Source organism: Brassica napus, chromosome A5 (genome assembly GCF_020379485.1).
Source record: "Brassica napus cultivar Da-Ae chromosome A5, Da-Ae, whole genome shotgun sequence".
Classification (NCBI taxonomy): Eukaryota; Viridiplantae; Streptophyta; class Magnoliopsida; order Brassicales; family Brassicaceae; genus Brassica; species Brassica napus.
Genome location: NC_063438.1, coordinates 4315322 through 4335166, shown reverse-complemented (window position 1 = coordinate 4335166; position 19845 = coordinate 4315322). Strand labels below are relative to the sequence as shown.

Below are 19845 nucleotides of genomic sequence, written 5' to 3'. Positions count from 1 at the left end.
ACTAGTACTTAACAACTTTTGCTATACTTTATTTGATTGTTTATATGAATTGAGAACAGTAACACAGCTATAAAGTATATACTCCATCGAAATCATGTGTGTGGTGGTGTAGCTAGATACAGCTAGCTATTGATCAACGACCAAAATTGAACAAAAGAAACATGTGATGATTGATGAGAGACCAATACAAAAAAAATTAGGGCGATGAGCTGTCATCTTCGCATTCTCTATTATTCTTGATTAGTATTTGTGTGTGTTTGTTATCGAACAAACGCTTCAATAATTGATCAACAAAGCTATCAAAATATAATTGATCAATAAGAAGACTTGTACCACACGGTTTTGTTTCCTATGATAAGTTATTTTTATAGAACTCGGATAGTACAAATAACATTCATCACTCACTCCCAATTAGTTATTGTTTTGACTTTCCGGTATACTAGTAATCATTCTCTTACAAATCAATATAGTTTAGGCACCATTAATATCTAACTTTTAGGATATCCATATTTCAAAACTTGAATATATCAGTTCTGTGAAATGAAAATAAGATTTTAAAATTTTTATATTATACATTTTATGAACATTAAAATATAAAATTTTGATCGGAATCCGAATATAAAAATATCTGAAATATAGATAATTGAGCATGAATGTCACGGGGTGTTAAAAATAAGGAACATGAATGTCACGGATTCAGTTTTAAATAGTTGTAACATAGTACCAATTTTATGTTTCAAAATATCCTGTCAGTTTTCACTACTAATATGTACCATCTAGCTACAACATATCATTATATAGTTTTGGTGACACACGTGGCGTGTGGAACGAGTTAATTCATTTCCATTGCTATCATAACTCACAAGTTCATGAATACGTGTATGTGTAATTACGCTTCTCGAAAATGACCATTATGTTCCTTTCGCATCAATAATTTCTTTCCTTCCTTTACAATGGCGACTTGTGTAACTTCTACGTGATTGATGAAAAGGAAAAAAACATAGAGAAGAAATGCATACACGCTTCTTTATATTAGAAAGTACGATTACAAAGCTATGATTACGTACATGTGTGATTACGCTTCTCGAATATGACCATTGTGTCGCTTTCAAATCATTAATTTCATAATTTTTACAGAATCAAAATCTTGCAAGTTTGAGAATAGAGTTGCAAAGGGCTATTGACTTATTTCTTATCGATCATCAACACAATCAAAGTATATGGTTTTAGGCTTTTAGCTAGCATAACCTAATAAAGGAAAACCATATATATGGTTGATCAGGAGAACAGATAGCCAGATAGGAGTAGCCATTTGGATATTCGTACCCGTTCGGTTTTGAGTTCAGTTTCTTGGTTCTATTATGGTCTTATCTATATTCAAATTGAGTTCGGTTAACAATACTTCGGTGAATTTTAATTTGATTTCATGTACTTTTAGATTTTATATCAAAATAAACGTAGGATTGATTATTTGAAACACAAAGCCCAACTGGACTTTCACAAGAAAGGACCCAAAATATTGACTCGAGGTTGATTATATTCATGGTGAAGGTGCAATGAAAGTTTGACCAAGCACCTTTCTTGAGATACTAGTGATACAACAGTGTTTTTATGTTCTTACTATTATCTGTATCCTGTTTACAAACATTTCAAAAAACCTCTCTAATCACTTTGAAATGAAGGTTTTATTGTTCACAAGAATCAAAATGACAAGAGACTACATAATCAAAATAGCTCTCTGTACACATCTTCACTTAAGTTTTTGAGTCTAAAATCATTTTGTCACAGCATTAGCGTTGAGAAGTATTGCTCGAATTCTTGATCGATCGTAGGCTTCTTTGTGCCATGCTGAGTAGAATCTGCACACATGAAACAAAGTTAGTGAGTACCCGGTTCAGAAAACCGGTATGGAGAAAACCAAAAACCAGTTTTCACCTTGGTCAACAGTCCATCTCCCAGAGGACAGAACAAATTTAGCAGTGTTACTACATCCTTTAGCTTCTTCTTCTCCTACTTCTTCTTCTTCTTCATCAAGATAGATAATATTTTCAATGTCTTTGTCTGAAAAATCCTCTAGGTTTTCGCCGCCATAGATGATATCGAGATGGCTTTCGAAAGAGATCATCTTGTCTTCACTGCACGATCCAGATGATTCCTCTTTCATCTCCACCTCATCTTCACATTCCATAGAAGTCGAGTTCACACAAGACACTGAATATTCTGAATTAAGCTCGGATCTCCCATTAATACTGTCGGAAGAAGCGGCATTGTCAAAACAAGCATGCTTCGACAGAGGTAATAATGATAACTCCGATTGATCTGTCTGAAATTTCCTCTTCTTGCTCATCTCAACCACTTCCATATTCAACACATGTTTACTACTGATCACGTCATGAAAACTGCAAGAAACCAAACAACAACAAATGATCAAAATATAAGAATTTCATTATAAATATAAATATTTAGTGGATCTTAATCACCAATATTGAATCGAGTTTCTTGTTAACCACTGTACTCTGTCACAAATCCGAAAATGGTAAATATACTTAATATTTTTACCAAAAGGTGTTTACTGATCTTGAACTTGATAAGGGTTTAGAGAAAAATCTCTAAATCACGTTTATAAAAATAAAGCTAACAGACGGCAATACTCTCAATCACAACAGTTCACATGAATACCTATACAATGATACAAGTTATAAATCAGTAAGTTCTTGAAGAACTGAGAAGAGGAAGATATTTGATCTCTAAATTGCAGACTAGTTTAATAATTAATAGTAAGATTATATAATACATAGAGATCTAATATCTGGAAAGCTCAAAGTAGGAAGTAACTAATACCTAAGGCTCGCATATTCATGTGACAAAACAATAAGAGAAAAAGATTCAGAAACCAAGACCTGTTAACCTCACATTGCTTCTTGTTAACCACTACCTCTTCAGGCATAGATCGCTTAAAGAGTTTTTTGCCTCGTTAATTTTTTGAAATGACGAAATAAATTGCTCTTTCCCCTTTCGGAGGTTCGTAATATCTCGAACCGGAAACTTTTTTAATATTAATGAGTCATAAAAAACTCCAAACTTCGCGTAGGTGCGTGTCGTCTACGTAGATAATATAAACCGTCGATTCCGTTTATACGGTGTTTGATTCCGCGCGTGTACTATACACTAAGAGAAGAATCCAGGCGCCGGAGAGGTGGCCCATCTCTTTTCACGGGATCCCTTTCTTTTTAACTTTTTCCATAATTTTTCTTTTACAATTGGCCCATAACGATCTTAACGGGCTTTGGATAATGTCTAAATACTTTTATAAAATTGTTCAAGGAAATGTTCTTTTTCTAAATACCACCCGTGCGGTATTTAGAAATATAATTATATTATATAATCTAAATATAATTATACTACTTATTTTAATTAATCGATTTATATATCAAAACAACACTCATATACCACAGTTTATTAAAAATAGTATCCATTCGGTATATTTAATACTATCAAATTCGGATTACTTTATCTATTTCAGTTTGATATTAATTGGTTCGGTTTTATCGGATTAAACATCATTCGAGTATATATATATATATGTATAAGTTAAATAAATATCTACACAGGTGTACGGTCAAAATCTATTTGTTGTTTACAACTTGTTTCTGTAAAATCGTTTTATAAAAAACTTCATTCATCTAATATGCAGTGTACAAGTCATAGTCTGTTATATGAAATGTCTTCCATTAAACCATTTTTATGAAAAACATGTCAAATATTTTCTATTACTTTTGGACTATATTTTCTGTCAAGAATGTGGTAATATCTTCCAATGTTAGCTTGCATTATAATAAAATATTATTTTAGTTTCTACTGGTATGGTTTAATAATTAGGGAGATATGTCCTACTAATTAATCAGAATATCAGAATTCTAAAAAAATGAAAATTCGGAAAGCTTAGATTTTCAAGTCATACTGCTCTTGTTTTTTTTGTGAGTATTGCTGTTGATGTGTTGTCGAAGTTGTTGAGAATTGGGTGTATTATATTCTTCATGTTTTTCTTTTACTTTTATCCATATATATTAGAACAATGGATAATAAGGTTATGCATTCTTTGGAAGAAGATTGCAACCGTGGTATGCTTCATGATGATTATGATGGTGACATAGTTCAAAATGATCATAACTGTGGTATAATTCAAAACATAGATGATGTTGGCCTAATCTAATATATTAAAACAGAAGTCATGAGTTCATTTCATATGTGATTTTTTTAGTTTGGACCATTTTTAGAAAATATCATATTTTACATAAATTCATTATTATACTTTTTAATATCTTTATCTTTTTATTTGAAATACAAATGAATATATTTAAAATGTTCTAACAAAATCTTTTTAAAATCTTCTTAGAATCTTTTTAAATTTACTTTCAAAAATTAGTTAGTTTTAATTTAAATTATCATAAAATATAATTAGAAATAAAATTGAATATAGTTTTAGTTTATATACGAAAATTTAAATAAAATGAAATTAATTAATTTCAAAAATACATTTACTAATAACTTTTAAAGATTTTGTTAGAAATAAATATTTATTTCTATTTTATTTTTCTCAAATTTGTTTTCTAATAAAATAAAAATCATGATTTTTTGATGAGTGATATTTTTATTTGGGTCATCATTTAAATTTTATATTAAATGTATATCACTAATGTTAATATATATAATATTTTTACTACTTTAATCATAATATCTTTTTATATCTTTTATTTTTAAAAAAAAAAAATTAAAATTCTAACAAATCTCTTGAAAAAGATTATAATAAGATCTTAATTGTCATAAATTGAATATAAATATTTTCAACTAATTTTGTAATTAGTAATGAAATGTTACTAAAAGAATAAAATTATATCCTATTTTATCAATTTTATAATAATATCTATCATTTTAAAATAAAAATGTTATATTGAACAAAATATGATAAAATTATATTAAATTGATAAGTTAACATATTTTATTTTCATAAATATAAAATATTTATGCTAAAAATATAATATGTTGGTAGAACGGGTTAATATTAGTAAACTATATAATACATGTATAAAAATTTAACTTATCTCAAACTTTTTAATATACAGTAATTTATTATATAAAATTAATAAAAATTAAAAAAATTACTAAAAAATCTAGCAATTTGAATTACGGATCATGATTATAATAAATTAAATACAAAATTGTTTTCATATATGTTCTTTCATGCATTAAAAAATTTAGTTTAGCAATCAAATGCAAATTCAATAGGACAAATATATAATAAGCAACATATATATATGTGATGATTTTAATTTACAGCATGAAAACTATAAAATTATTATATTTGGCATAATTATACAAACATTTAAATATGTCAGTAACATTAAAAATATATAATAATTATGTAAAACAAATGCTGTAAAAAAATGTAAAACAAATATCTATATATATATATATATAAATGTGAAAATATATACCCGTACGGTTGTGCAGGTGGAAATCTAGTTTTAATTAAGATACAATACCATGAATATGAAAAATCTTCATCATATTGGTGGAAGTTAATTGTATGACAAAAAAAAAAAGATAATGTGTTGTTGTTGGCATGTAATGTGTTGTTGATAGCTATTCAAACATTTCAGATATTAACACTTAGGATAATTGAAGAAACAAATAAAACTTTTGTCATTTATGATAATAAATGTGAAATAAGTAATAAAATTGAAATTATGGGTACGTGGGATACTATAGAGTTATATGTATGAGTGTCTTGAAAAAAAATCAGTAGTCATTTATTTCTATTTTAGTTGATTAATTTTTTAATTCATTTAATGATTTTGCTTTTTCAGTTAAAATGTTCAAGTTCTATGTGTCGCATAAAACTTCCCTAGACTTCTATTATGATTTTGGTGAAAATGCAGGGGAATTTCACTACAAAAATATGAGAATCGATTTGTTTTCAAAACCATTAACATAATCACACTTTTTCCAAGAACAATGAAGAGTCAATTTTGCGTTCTTAGATGCTTAAATGCCAGAATTCTCAAAAAAAAATATCATGCTCTACATTTTACTATACCAAAATATTTTTGGAAAGTTGTATTAAATCATCTGGAAAGCAAAATTGAGGATGTTTCTCAAAATCAATATTTAAATAGTGATTGTGGCGATCATTTAGTTACAAATCTTAACATATATAAGAATTATGAAATTAATCTATATCTCGATGATATGTATAATTTTTATTTAAATTTATTTGTGTAAAGAAGCCATTAATACAATTTTAAACAGTTTTATAAGAAAATATTTATAGTTCAACTCTTGTACACTGGCGGATCCAGTGACAATATTGATTTTGACTCCTCAATTTTATTTTCCAGATGATTTAATACAACTTTCCTTCTTGTCACTTTTTTGCATACCTATCTCTATGTATGTTAATTTCTCTAAAGTTTTTGTCTTTCATCCTTGGATCATGGTAATATTGCGCGTATATTCTAGATGTTGCTTCTGAAACAGAGCTCAGTTTCTGTTCTATCCAACTCCAGTCCTCCACAGTTCTCACTTCACGTGCAGAGTTGGATCTCTTCCAGTTAGCAAACAGTACTCCTCAGAGTTTCACCTTTCAGAAGCTTCCCACTTCTTCTATTGTTAGTGACAAATTTGATGTTTATTGTCGTCGTTAGATGTGGAGTTTTGGCCGTTGAAATTGAACATGTTGACGTGGAGACACTAGAGAAGCTTGAGAAACAAGGAGTAAATTGCCAACCAAAAGCCTCTACTATCAAGATAATACAGGTGTTCATTCAAAAAAAGATAATACAGGTGTTGATGTTTCAGGATAAATACAAGTTTACTAATCTCTCAATTCTTTTTTATCAAGTGTCAAGCAATGTTATTTATATGACGTAGTGGTGTTGATGTTTCAGGATAAATACATGCAAATAGTTCATTTCTCTCAGCATGGCATCCCACTTCCAGAGTATGGAGGCTAGGCCTCTTTTAATGCCTTGTTCAAAGAACCACTCACTAAGTTCTACATGAATCATGAAGAGTTTGTTAGATGTTTTTAACTCATTAAGCTTTGACATGACAGATAGGCGATATTGAAGGAGCGGAAAGAGCTGGTGAAGATCAACAACTCGCCACTGATGTTGCTCAAAAGGCTGTTGGTTCTTTAGAAGGCGCTGGGGTTTTTGAAGTCGAGCTGTCTTGACAGAGGATGGTCAGGTACTGCCCATACATGCTAGGCTCTCTACGTCTTTCTTTAATTTGATAACTTATTAGAGTTTTTGTCCTCACCAGATCCTGCTAAATGAAGTTTCACCTAGCCACACAACAGTGGCCATCAAACGATCGAGTCATGTTATACTTCACAGTTTGAACAACACTCGCGCGCTGTGGTTGGTCTTCCTCTCGGTGATCCGTCGATGAGAACTCCATCCTCCATTATGTACAATTTTCTCGGCGAAGATGATGTAATGGAGTTTTCCCTTTACTTTATTGTCTGAAGTGTCTTGTTCTTATCAGTTTAATGAAACATGCTGCACTTGTTTTGTTTCCAATTTTCTTATTTCAGGGAGAAGCGGGTTTCAGACTGGCTCATAGGCTTATTGCAGGCTTATGGCTCATAGTTTTCATATGCAACCTCAGCTCATAGTTGAGGCGTCCGAGTGATCATTGCAGGTGCTGGTGGTGCTGTCCACTTACCAGGTATGTCTTAAACATGAAACTCATCTTGTCCTACAACCACATGAGAATAGTAGATTTTCTGAAACAAGTGTGTGTGTGTTTTATATACGTATGGTTTCTTCAGTCACCCCTTTGCCTGTGATTGGTGTCCATGTATGGTGCTACCTGTTTGGATGTGTTGATTCACTTCTCTCTATCGTTCAGGTAAGCACCCATTGCTTCATGTTTCACTTAAGCTATTAATTGCTTGCAGTTTTTCAAACATTTATCTTTCTTTGGGGGGTGTTCCTGTGGCGACAAGATGAGTTTCTGAAACAAGTTCTTACTGAGGGATCTGAGAGCATTTTTGAGTTGTTGTTGTCACAATTAGTTCCGGTTTAGCTTCTTGAAGTTAAGGCACAGCTGAAATCTGTCTCCACAGAGATGTCGATGTAAACCGATATATCATTATCAAGTATATAACTAAAAGACTGCCATATTGAACCGGTTAAGCCAGTAGAATCGATATATTCATTAACTAATATTAAAGTGACCTTAACAGAACCAAAAATACATCCATAACCTTATTAAAAAAAATTTAAATAAAAGAGGTCAAGTGAAATGACAAATGCAACCGGTCGCCAAGTAACGAACTTACGGTTTACTTCTTACAAAGTCTTTTGGTCTTTAGTACAACATTTATTTAATAAATTACTAGTAACCATTGCTCAATCCTTTGGTCTCTACAGATGGCAAAACCAGAGGTTTAAAACCATTTCGAAGAGCAGCTTCCCAAACTCTTGGAGGATTAACAACTGGACCGTCAAGACCACACTCGTGTTCCTCCCATCCTTCAAGCGCATGCACTATCCCACCAACTCTCCACGCGCTCATCACTCTCCTCCCCAGCCAATTCTATATGTATAGAAACGTGTCATACAGCATAACTAGTTGTAATATAGTTTCTCTAGAGTTTAAGGACTTGTACATACCTCACAAGAGTCGATGTTTTGAGCAGAGTCAGGGATGATCATAGCTGGAGTGGTATGGTAAAAGCAGTCTTTTCGAAGTTGGGTAGGAGGAAACTGAGAGAAAGGAAGAAAACGAGTTCCTTTTGTAGCCATCTTCTGCTCTTCTTTGCTTAGCCCATCTCCCACCAACCAAATCTACATGCGTCATATATATATATATATATATATTACATGGTTTTGTAAATAAAACTTAGGTATGAGTTGATTAGTATGTTAATATTTATTAATGCCATTTGCAATTTTCACATACCATTGGGGAGTAATTGGTTGTGAGCACCAGATTTTCTTTACAATGCCCGCCAAGGTATCCGGCTAGCATGCAATGCTCTTCCTCACGTAACACCATCACCTATTTATTGAAATAGTTTATTACCTTTTTGTAAAAGAATTGAAATAGTTATTAATTGGGTCCCTATTAATTTGGACCAAAGCGAATATTTTTAAAATATGAACTTAACTATTACAGTCAAAGGTATAAAACATTAATTATGAATATATTTTGTAACCTGAAACCAAAAATGCTAGATTGATTTGGACTTAAAGTAGGCCATGTGATATTGTTTACGTGTAAAAAATAAGCATTTTGTTTTGTCAATTATGTAAACAAACAAGCTATCAAGGGATTTGATTACTAAATTTCTTTTGACTGAATTCTCAAAAAGAAAAAACGTATGAATTTATAAAAATGTACGTGCTACATGCAGAGCCAGACGCGGTGCGACCGTATGGACCACCTGCCCCTATTAATTTTTGGTTTTCTTAAATACTTTAAGTTCATTCAGTTCAATAAAATTGTTTTAGTAATAAAAAAAATTGTTTTAGTGAAGAAAACTGAAAAATATATATTCTTAACCTATGTTTTGTTACTTTTAAATTGTACTCCTAACTAAAAACATTTTTGATACTCCCCTAGTTGCATATTCAAGTTGCAATATCAATCTACGTTTTTATCTACGTTCGATCATATTAATTCTTACAAGCAAAGTATCATTGTACTGTATAATTTACCGCAAGGTAACAATATATAAATATTTTCTTGGGTCAAAATATTCTATAAATATTTAGTACTGAAAACTAGAGAAAATAAAACATATAGTTATATATATGTACGTAGTTACCTTGATGCCATTTTGGCAAAGAGAAATGACAATGGCACGAGCAACTTTTGTGACTTGGCCTCGAAAGAGAACTTCTCTCGTGCCAACAGGAATACTATGAACCACCACCTCAGCTGCAAGACTGCTTCCATCTACTATCCTTATCTTTAGCTTTGGATGCTTCCTTACGTACATTTCTCCATACCCATTTAAATCTTCTCCCTAATCATATTATAGTGTCAGTTAGGGTTTACGTATAGAGCCTATATCTCGTTAGAATTGCAAAACATAAGAATAAATAATTGCATGCCTGGTTCAATAGCCCCAAACTCATTACTTTCACACCCTTCTTGTTCGCTTCAATGATAGCCGTCTCTATCATTTTGTTGATAGATTCTTTACACTGCTGCGATATGTACTGTTGATTAACAAACAAAGGTTATTAGAAAACGTGAAGTTATTTGATATATTGTAAAGACTGGAGAAGAGAGAGTAGATGCCAACATGAGATGAGAACTTGGGAAGGAGGTGGGAGTGAATGGTGAGATCACCGAAGCGGTTTCTCTCAAAGACAAAGGTTCGAGAAGAGAAGGAAGTTAGTATTGAAGACAGGATTTGAGTAAAGGGTCTCATGAGTAATAGGTAACACCGAGAAGATAAAGGGTGCGAGGAGAGGGAAGCAAAGCCAAGCCGGAGTTGGTAAATAGAGTCGAGTGATGTTAGGTGAGTTAGATGAATTGCGTCAGGCTTCTCTTCTTCTTTTTCTAATGACGTTTCGTACAATGAGTCACTGCACTTGTCGTTGGTACCGTAAATGTAGTCGTACATTGGCATGAATAGAGAGTAGTTCGTCCTGAATTGTGTGTGGTGGAGCGAGTGAAATCTGCAATCATTACATATTTAGTCTCAAACACAAGTGAAGCTTGACTAAAACACTAAATTTTGGTTCCTAAACACAGAACATAAACATTAATACACTATGTTAAGATTCTCATTTAATGGTTAAACATATACTATTCTAGAGAATTGTCAAGGACTTACGAAGGCGTATAGCAGATGAACTTGAGAGGAGGGAAAAGAGAGAAGAAAGGTTTTGGAATGAGCTCGAAGTTGCAGTGACCCAAGTTGTTCATGAAATCTATGTAAGTTAAATAGAGGAAGAGCGAGGCTACAGAGACCGTTCCACATAGCAAACACGTTATTAGAGGTATCCCCAAGATTAATGTATAGCCAATGTGTTCGGCAAACGGATGTACCACCGCTGCAATCAAAACCATACATAATATTATTGGTATATTGTATGCAAGTCTTACTTTTATTAAAGAAACGTCATTTTTTTGGGGTAAGAACTGTTATTTTACCCACACTAAATACACTATATTAAATAGTTATAAAAATTTATGAGAAAAATCGTGTTTTGTTATATATACGATTTTGATATTACATTTATTTTATAAATAAGATTCCAGAATTTAGCTATGTAGTACACATACCCTTCAGTTGTTTTGAATTTTCAATGTAAAAGTATAATTAAAAACCATTTTGCCGAATTAATAGTACTGCTCAATTAAATAAAGTAAAAAGTAATACAAAAGTAGTAAAGTGAACATAATCCAAGAGTTTACTTGTTTCCAAAGACTAGATTAAACATTTTTTTCAATTCTTTTGAAAATTTTTTTTTTTTTTTTTGAGAAAAATTCTTTTGAAAAGTTATAGACATTTAGACGGAGAAAGAGTAATAGGTAATGCGTTTTATTGTTTTACGTGCTGTAAGTATATAAAGTTATATGTGGACGTACAAGTTATGGGTTCGGTGACAATGGAGGAGTGGTGGTGTGAATGGTATCGAGAATAGAGGTAGTGATGGTGAAGGGCTCGGTGAAACCAGTAGTAGATGAACTCAACAGGACCCGCATGGAGGAGAACGGTTAGAACCACACCATCAAGTCGCCAAAAGGGAACGGGGTTGTTTCTTATGACGTACGCTTTGACTAAGTAAACAATGATAGTGTTGAAGATGATCTGATCGTCCCAGGTTCGTTCTCTGTCAACTTGCTCAAACTCTATGGACTTGTTCACGATCCGTGTGGTTCCCTTGGCAGTTCGGTAACGGGAGAAACTTATCCAAGCCTGGCTATGAACAATCCGCCACACCATTAGGGCCACAACCAAGAGTTTATCGTGATCTCGCAGTGTCGCGTAAGAGTAGATGCTGTCGATAACAAGCGGCGCCAACACCAAGTACTGAAATATTTATTCATATTATATACAAACGTTAAGGCTAACGGTTGATATAAACAACGGATTATAAGTACATATAAAGATGCTATGAAGCAATGACCTTAAAGCTTCCAAGAGGTGTCCATGGCCAGTCCGTGAGAAAACCTGGTCTCGACGCCATTCTTCTCCGTAAGATAGCTGATAATGATGACTACTCGGTCACGTCCTTCCAATGGGCAACTTTGTGTGTGTGGGTGTGTGTATTTATACACAAACACATTACACATGCATAGATATAATAGAGGGCATCACATTCACATGCGGTGCACATGTGAGAGTTTCTTTTTTCCGAAAGTTTTTTAAAAAGATTCTTAAACCAAACTATGTTTAAGTTAACAGATGAGAGAACCAGTTTTATTGGTGGGGAGTTAGGAGGCTTTATTAAATGGCCTTGAATTTGCACGATTCCCCAATACTAAGCTATTGAATTGACTAGACAAAACTTAGCACCATATTTTATTTGAGAATTCCTTGCTGTTTTGTTTTGTTTTTGTTTTCGTTAAAATAAGAATTAGTCCCAACTAGCACGAGCAAACATGTAAAGAGTCTTGTACCCATCTCTCATAAATTGTTTCTTGTTAAAATTATAGGAGCTACTTTACCACAGAAACTGGGGTCTTTGTTTAATACGTTATCACAGTGCTCGAAGTGATAAAACCATGGGAGGGACAGCCGAAAGCGAATCACTAACTGTGAATATGTAAGAGCATGCTTGCTGGTAATTTTTTTACAAAGTATCTCAAACAAAATAAATATTGATATTTTAAAATAATGTTGTTGTATATTTTTAAAATAAATTACTAAAGAAGAGATAAATGGTATTTGTGGGGGTTTATGAGTACTTTAAAAAGTTCCAAATAAGAATATTTTTCCTTTTTCTGAAACACAACTTATATTAATGCACAGAAGCAAAGTTAGGTACCAGTCATAAATTAAGTTTCAAGTAAGATTATTTTTCCTTTTATCTCATGCATTTTTTCTTATCATTTTTCTAGTTAAAACTGATGAATAAAAATGATTTAAGAGCCAATTGATTGAAGGTATTTTTAATAATTAAGAAAATAAGAATACTAATTAAATATTGTTTGGTAACAAAAAATATAATAGTTTCTCATCTGAGATGAGATTGAATGAATTTCTTACATGTTGACATATCCAAATGATATCTAATTAATATTTTTATTTTATCAACTGTTCACAAATTTTGTGAAAATAACTTGTTGCAGTCAATAAACAAGTCAATGATATATTAATAGTAGTAGTATATTGTATAAACAAGTGTATGAATTTGAAATGTACCTCACAATAATAGATGTTTAGGGTCAGTTGTGGGGTAGAGTATACAATTTGCTTACCTATTTTGTTTAAGAATTCAAAAAATATTTTGAGAGCGAATTATTACTTCATAAAATTACAACGCAAAAAAACAAACTCTGCTTATTAGTTCCCAAAGCAAAATAACAAAGTAAGTCTTATACTTGGTTTAGATAGAGAATTCTTCCAAATCACAAACGGACTTAGAAAAAGAAATTATTAGCTATTTCTTAAAAGAATAAAAATAAATCGAATAGTTAAAATAATAAGAAATAGCAAATCAAAACATTATCCAAAAGGGAATAAGAAATTGTTAGGTTGATGCTCCATCATGTTGGGGATGATGTGTTATGTGGTAAAGACATTCTCTCGGGAATTTGTTAGTTGGAAATCGAGAAATATAAGCAAAGATGAATTTTTCATCTCTTGCCATCATCTAGTCTTCGTTGCTTAGCCCACCTCCCACCAATAAGCTTGCAACTTCTATCATATTGTCACCAATCTGAATCGTATAAATTTAATGATGGATGGTGATACCAACAACATTAGAACACCCAATAAATTGTAGCTCATGGTCACATAAAATTAGGTGACTATTAATACCATATGTATAGTTTTGTATAGTAGATGCCAGTGTATCTGCTTCGGTCAAGTAATTGCAACTAGATGTATTTACTCACGTGGCGAGATAATCATTAACTGCTTGTGAGCTCAATTTAGGCTTCCTTCTCTTGGTGGCATATTTTCCTTTTCCATTCATAACTTATTAAAGTCGAGAAATTATGGCCACAGAACACAAGTACACTTATTAAATGATTTCTATGTTCATTACAATACAAACAAAACAAAACAAAATATATTTTATTATAAATATCATCATGAAGAGAGTCATTTAAACATGCCAAATTGGAATTACAAGTTTGTACGACAACAGAAGTTGTGTTTTCCTCATTTTTATGTAACATCTACACTTAAAAGACGAATTTTAAAGTAACAAAAGCTCCAATTAGAGAGTTTTTTTATGTAAACTAATAAGTTTGAAATGGTTCTAAGTACAACACAAAGAGATTATACCATTTTGATAGAAACACTAATCAAAGAAAGAAAAGCCTAAAACAGTAACAAACTAATCATTAAAGACCAAAGACAAGCACCTATCAGTTCTCCATAGTTTTTCCAGCTTGCAACCATTAATCACCTATCAATTCTCCATAGTTACTCGTCGTATTATTATACAGAACACGCCAACTACATAGTATGCAAGTTGTGAAAATGCGAATACAAAAATCATCCAAACTGCTACAATTTATATATCTTTGAGTTATACAATTTGTATTTGTTTTAATTGTTAATAGAAATTAATTCAATATATCTGACCTATGTTTCTCTTAAAAGGACGTATTCAATAAAAAGTTTAAAAGTGATTTGTACTAAAATGACAAATCCACTGTTATGCAAATATAATTTTTATGAAAATTACCATCTTATAAAATATTCTGAAATTTACTATTATTGGAAAAAATAACTTGTAGAATTTATAATAATTCAAGTGTTATTTGAGTGTTTGAGTAGAAATTAAAAATTAAATCTCATAGTTTTAGATGAAAATTTAGGATAATTTAACAAAAATCTTATCAAATTTTCAAATTCACCTAAAATATTTTAAGAACTCGCTAAAATATGAATCACTCCAACCACATAGTTGAACTACACCCCCATTGGACTCTTCGAGCGAACTGACAATTTTTTATGAGTTATTTTTCATAATTTTGTATTTCAAACCAAAAAGAAATATAAATGACACTATTTATTTTTTTGGCCCAGAATACGTATTTTTAAATGAATTATCTTATAAAGTACAATTTGATTTAATGTAACAAAATCATATTATATACTAAAAGCCAAATGAAACTAGTTCTTTAAATAATGTTTGGTTGGAATATTTTACACGATTTACTTTTGGTCTCTTTCAGACAAAGCTTCACTACTTTAACGGAATTAAGTTAAATAAATGGTATTTACGATGGAATAAAATAAACACCCATATAGTGCATCAAGATTGCGAATTAATGTAGCACTTCCGGCTTTCGGTGAAGTCCATCGGATTTAAAACTGGTAACTTTCATCTCCTCTTATATAATGTAGTACTTGATCTCATACTTGATCCTAGCCCGTGGGCTGGAATGAGAGTACACGAAACCTAGTTTAACCCCATTTTGACCTCTTTGGGCCAAACTCAAGACCCAGATCTTTAACGTTCCCTGCACTAACAAGATGTTGCTGGCTTTGACGTCCCAGAAGAAGAGAGACCCCATAAGAGCTTTCGTTGTCACCAAACAACACATTTTTCTAAACACAAAAGTGAAGACTTTCTGAACAGAATGATGAGTTCCCTAAATAGTAAATATGTCAGAAGCAGAAGCACATTGCACAAAGAACACTTCCTAAGGCTAGATAATTACATGGTCACTGGATCGAATCTATTTACTTATTTTAGATTCTATATCTAATGCATGTATGTATGTATCATCTTGAAGACCTTGGTCTAAAACCTTCTTTAAAGAAAAGCTAAAGTTATTTGAAACAGGGGAAAGAATAAAACGATGGAACCCACGGGTCGATGCTACTTCTGTTCTTTGCAAAGGCCCATTGGAAACGAGGGACCATTTATTCTTTGGCTGCACTTATTCTGAAACGATTTGGCGTGGGTTGGCAAAAAAACTCATAGGAACGAGCTATACAAGTAACTGGAATCAGCTTCTGGTTCTTATTACTGACACGACTCGGGACAGTATGACGCTGTTTCTCATTCAATATACCTTCCAAACGGTTCTTTATTCAGTTTGGAGAGAAAGGAATGGTAGGAGACATGGTGAGCAGCCGCAGGCATATGATAACAGAAGATATAGCAAAGCCATGGGAATTTGGTTTGCTACAAGATGAAAGTGATGGAGAAGATGGAAGAAAAGTTCTAAAGTAGCTCAAAAATATCTACTTTTCATCGAACAATGGCACGTACAAAAGTGTTTATTTGTCTTGAATAAATTTATTATTCATTAAAAAAGAAAAGGTTATTTGACATTATCATATATATACTCATTTACATTACACATATCGTCCGAAAAGTCTCCAGTTACATATGAAATACAAACACACACAAAAACCATACTAGGATTCAAAACACTCACCTCCCACCAGAGAGTAGAGAATCAGCTATAGAAGATCCACCAGTAAACCCTTTAAAGACTGAAGACGAATACGACATTCCTAATTCACTAAACCCATCTTGGACCCCCAACATCATCCCACTCCCGGACAGATCCAAAGGAGACAAATCCGGTAACTTTGCATCTCCTCTTAGATATTGTAACACTTGTCTCATACTCGGTCTAGCCCTTGGGTCAGGGTGAGAGCACAAGAGACCTAGCTTCAAAACCATTTCAACCTCTTTTTGATCATACTCAGAACCCATATTAGGATCTACAGAATCCAAGATGTTACCCTTGTTCCACAACCCGAACACCCAATCCACAAGCAAGAACGTCTCGTCCGTCTCGTGCTGAATCTCGATAGGACGTCTACCACATCCAACTTCTAGTAAGAACGCCCCAAACGCAAAAACATCGGTCGCCGTCGTGGCACGTCCTGTCCTGGTGTGTTCTGGAGCTAAGTACCCCAACGTTCCGACAACGTGAGTGGTCTGAGGATCCGACCCGTGATCATACAACCTAGCTAAACCGAAATCTCCAAGTCTACCGTTGAGATCTCCATCTAACAAGACGTTACTCGCTTTAACATCTCGATGAATCACCACTTGCTCCCACTCCTCATGAAGGTAGAACAATCCAGAAGCAACGCCGAGAATCACATTGATCCTCTGTTTCCAGTTGAGCGTCACCTCTGGCTTGTTGTACAAGTACCTATCCAAGCTTCCATTAGGCATGAAGTCGTAGACGAGAAGAAGCTCACCTTTACGGCGACAATACCCCAAGAGAGGTACCAAGTTCCGATGACTCATCCGACCAATACTCACGATCTCAGCCACAAACTGTTTCATCCCTTGCCTAGACTCGTGAGACACTTTCTTCACAGCGATCTCCAGCTTCGTCCCAGGCATCACACCTTTGTAAACGCTCCCGAACCCGCCGGACCCAAGAAGGTCCTTCTCCTTGAACCCTTTGGTGGCGTAGTACAAGTCCTTGTACCTGAACCTGTTCTTACCAAACTCTTTCTCCCATTCCTCGTGCTCCTCCGCGAACTTCCTCCTCCGCCTCACGATGAAGCAGACGAGGAAGATCACGGAGAAGATCAAAAACAGAGAGATCAAAGGCATACCGATCTTGAAAAAATCCGAAATCTTCCTCGGCACGAACCGAGGAAGCTTCGGAAGCCTTGACAGAGACAAAGAAGGAGCGTCCATGTTCACACCAAAACTCCACCCGAGGATATAATGCTCCGACAGAACAGAACCGGTCGCGGAAGAGAACCCCACGTACATGTCTGGGAGCAGAACATTAGAAAGATCTCTCACAGCCGACACGAGCACCCTCCTAGGTTTATCCTCGTTGAAGGGAGCCATCCTCACGTCGATCTTATGCGTCCGACCGTCGTAGTCAACCCAAACTTGCATCGGCTTGCGACTGATCAAGGTCAGGTTCTTGTACTCTCCCTTCTCGTCCCACCACCCAGCGTGCGCAGCGCTCTCTGACTGTAAGCTATTGATATCGATCCCCACGTGGTTGTCGTCTGTGTCGTTAAACTCAGTGCTCCTGATCGTGTCCAGCTCGACGGCGAAGACGTTGTTTGTGGCGTTGCCGTTGTTTAAGATGTTGAAGAGACCGATGTACTGGCTCGCCGTTGCGTCGGGGAGGCTCGGTTGAGGAGCGATGGTGAAGGCGATGCCGTGGCCGCTGAGTATGGGGATCTGAGAGTGGATGGCGAAGACGAAGGTTGTGGAGAAGGAGAAGGCGGAGGCGTTTGGTGAGTCTTTGAACCGGATTGGTTTGGTTAGGAAGGCGTGGCCGGTTTTTTGGACGGTGAAGTTGGTTAGGAGGAGGAGACCGTTTTGTGTGACGGTGGTGATCCCTTGGAGGGATAAGTCAGTGGGTTGTGGAGAGAAGCCGTTGTGAGTGAAGTTGGTTCTTTGAGAAGATGTTTCTTGGAAGAGGAGGTTCAAGAAGAAGATGGTGAGAAGCTTCAAGAACATGGCTTCCTCTGTGTTTTTGTTGCTCTGTTTCAGATTCCCTTTGGATATTTTTTTTAGTGAAGAAAGAAAGATAATTTATGGTGGGAGAGAGTGGAAAAGTCGTCTTTTTATTATTGTTTTTCTTTATTTCTAGAAAATTACTTTGTTTTTTTTTCTTTGTGGGGGAATGCTCGTGATTGAGAAATTTAATCAAGGTAGGTGATATGTGTTTTATCTTCCAAGATTTAAAGCTTGTTTGAAATTTAAATAACATTTTAATGCCATCTATCACGCTCGTGATGCCGTAACAATAAGGATGTTTTGTTTAAAATATTGAAGGTATTATGCACCATTGTTTTATCAACCTATATCTATTTATGGCTGGTGATAGAAGATTGGACTATTAGAGTCAGCAGTTTTTTTTAAAGAGTTTCTAGTTGTAACTTGTAAGCTAACGTCACATGAGGATCAGTAGTTTGTTTGTGTGTGTCAACGTGAAAGCTCACATCACTTGGTAGTATGTTTCATACGATGTCATAATTCAACTAATAGTATGTGTAATCATTATGAAGTAATTTGCCCATTTAAATTTGATCTTTACCTAGATAAACATACAAATGGATGATTAGGTAAGGATGACATCAGAATAATTTAATTTGGTTTTGGATACACAGTACACTGCACTGCATCTATTATTTGAGTTGATATCACATGCTATCACAGACTCACAGTCGTCTAATATGCCAAAATAGAACGACTTACTTTCAAGTCTCAACATTTCCAGAAATTGTAATGTGAAAGTGATAATGGAACACACGTAGTAATTGGGCAAACAACGTTATCTGGGAATATAATTCTACTCGAACATTTATGTGGACACAAACATGTTCTCAATTTTCCTGCCGACGACATAACTCCACACCTCTTTTTTCTTGTGGTTGATGAAACAAATCTTTTACTTTTAATTTGTAATGAATTACTAGTGTAGAGGAAAACCGAATGGTTTGAAGACATGTGATACTTACCGCAACTAAACAGTTGAAATATACGCACCTACAAAAAGGTTTAACTCTTTTAATAATATTATCGATCACGAGAAGGTTTAAGTGGAGATTATATTTTTTTTAAATAACAATTGGTAATAAGTTATGATATGATTATATATAGCACCTTGAAAGGCTAAGATGATTCTTAAATTATACTTATATATAATTGCCAACCTTTTTACTTTAAAATCATTGTACCATAC

General features: G+C 33.8%; 3 protein-coding genes across 5 annotated transcripts; all 3 read right to left on the bottom strand.

Annotated features, from left to right (window-relative positions):
• Nucleotides 1–1593: 1593 nt before the first annotated feature.
• LOC106454688 (protein FAR-RED ELONGATED HYPOCOTYL 1) lies at nt 1594–3029 on the bottom strand. Of its 3 annotated transcripts, none has more exons than XM_013896801.3 (3): nt 2901–3029; nt 1936–2399; nt 1594–1859 (listed from the first exon to the last, which is right to left on the bottom strand). In XM_013896801.3, exons 1-3 carry the CDS (start codon nt 2945–2947, stop codon nt 1783–1785), a joined length of 588 nt encoding a protein of 195 aa, XP_013752255.2. In that variant the 5' UTR covers nt 2948–3029; the 3' UTR covers nt 1594–1782. The 3 variants fall into 3 exon arrangements, with proteins under 3 accessions (XP_013752255.2, XP_013752256.2, XP_048636506.1); XM_013896802.3 differs by having other exon boundaries at nt 2842–2971; XM_048780549.1 differs by lacking the exon at nt 2901–3029 and adding an exon at nt 2560–2828.
• Nucleotides 3030–8290: 5261 nt separating this feature from the next.
• LOC106451050 (protein CER1-like 2) lies at nt 8291–12309 on the bottom strand. The gene is made up of 9 exons (XM_013892906.3): nt 12159–12309; nt 11617–12061; nt 10859–11078; nt 10322–10700; nt 10128–10235; nt 9839–10039; nt 8971–9069; nt 8682–8855; nt 8291–8604 (listed from the first exon to the last, which is right to left on the bottom strand). Exons 1-9 carry the CDS (start codon nt 12216–12218, stop codon nt 8404–8406), a joined length of 1887 nt encoding a protein of 628 aa, XP_013748360.2. The 5' UTR covers nt 12219–12309; the 3' UTR covers nt 8291–8403.
• Nucleotides 12310–16467: 4158 nt separating this feature from the next.
• Nucleotides 16468–18867, bottom strand: LOC106451051 (L-type lectin-domain containing receptor kinase IV.1-like). The gene has a single exon (XM_013892907.3). It carries the CDS (start codon nt 18615–18617, stop codon nt 16596–16598), a length of 2022 nt encoding a protein of 673 aa, XP_013748361.2. The 5' UTR covers nt 18618–18867; the 3' UTR covers nt 16468–16595.
• Between the last annotated feature and the right edge of the window lie 978 nt (nt 18868–19845).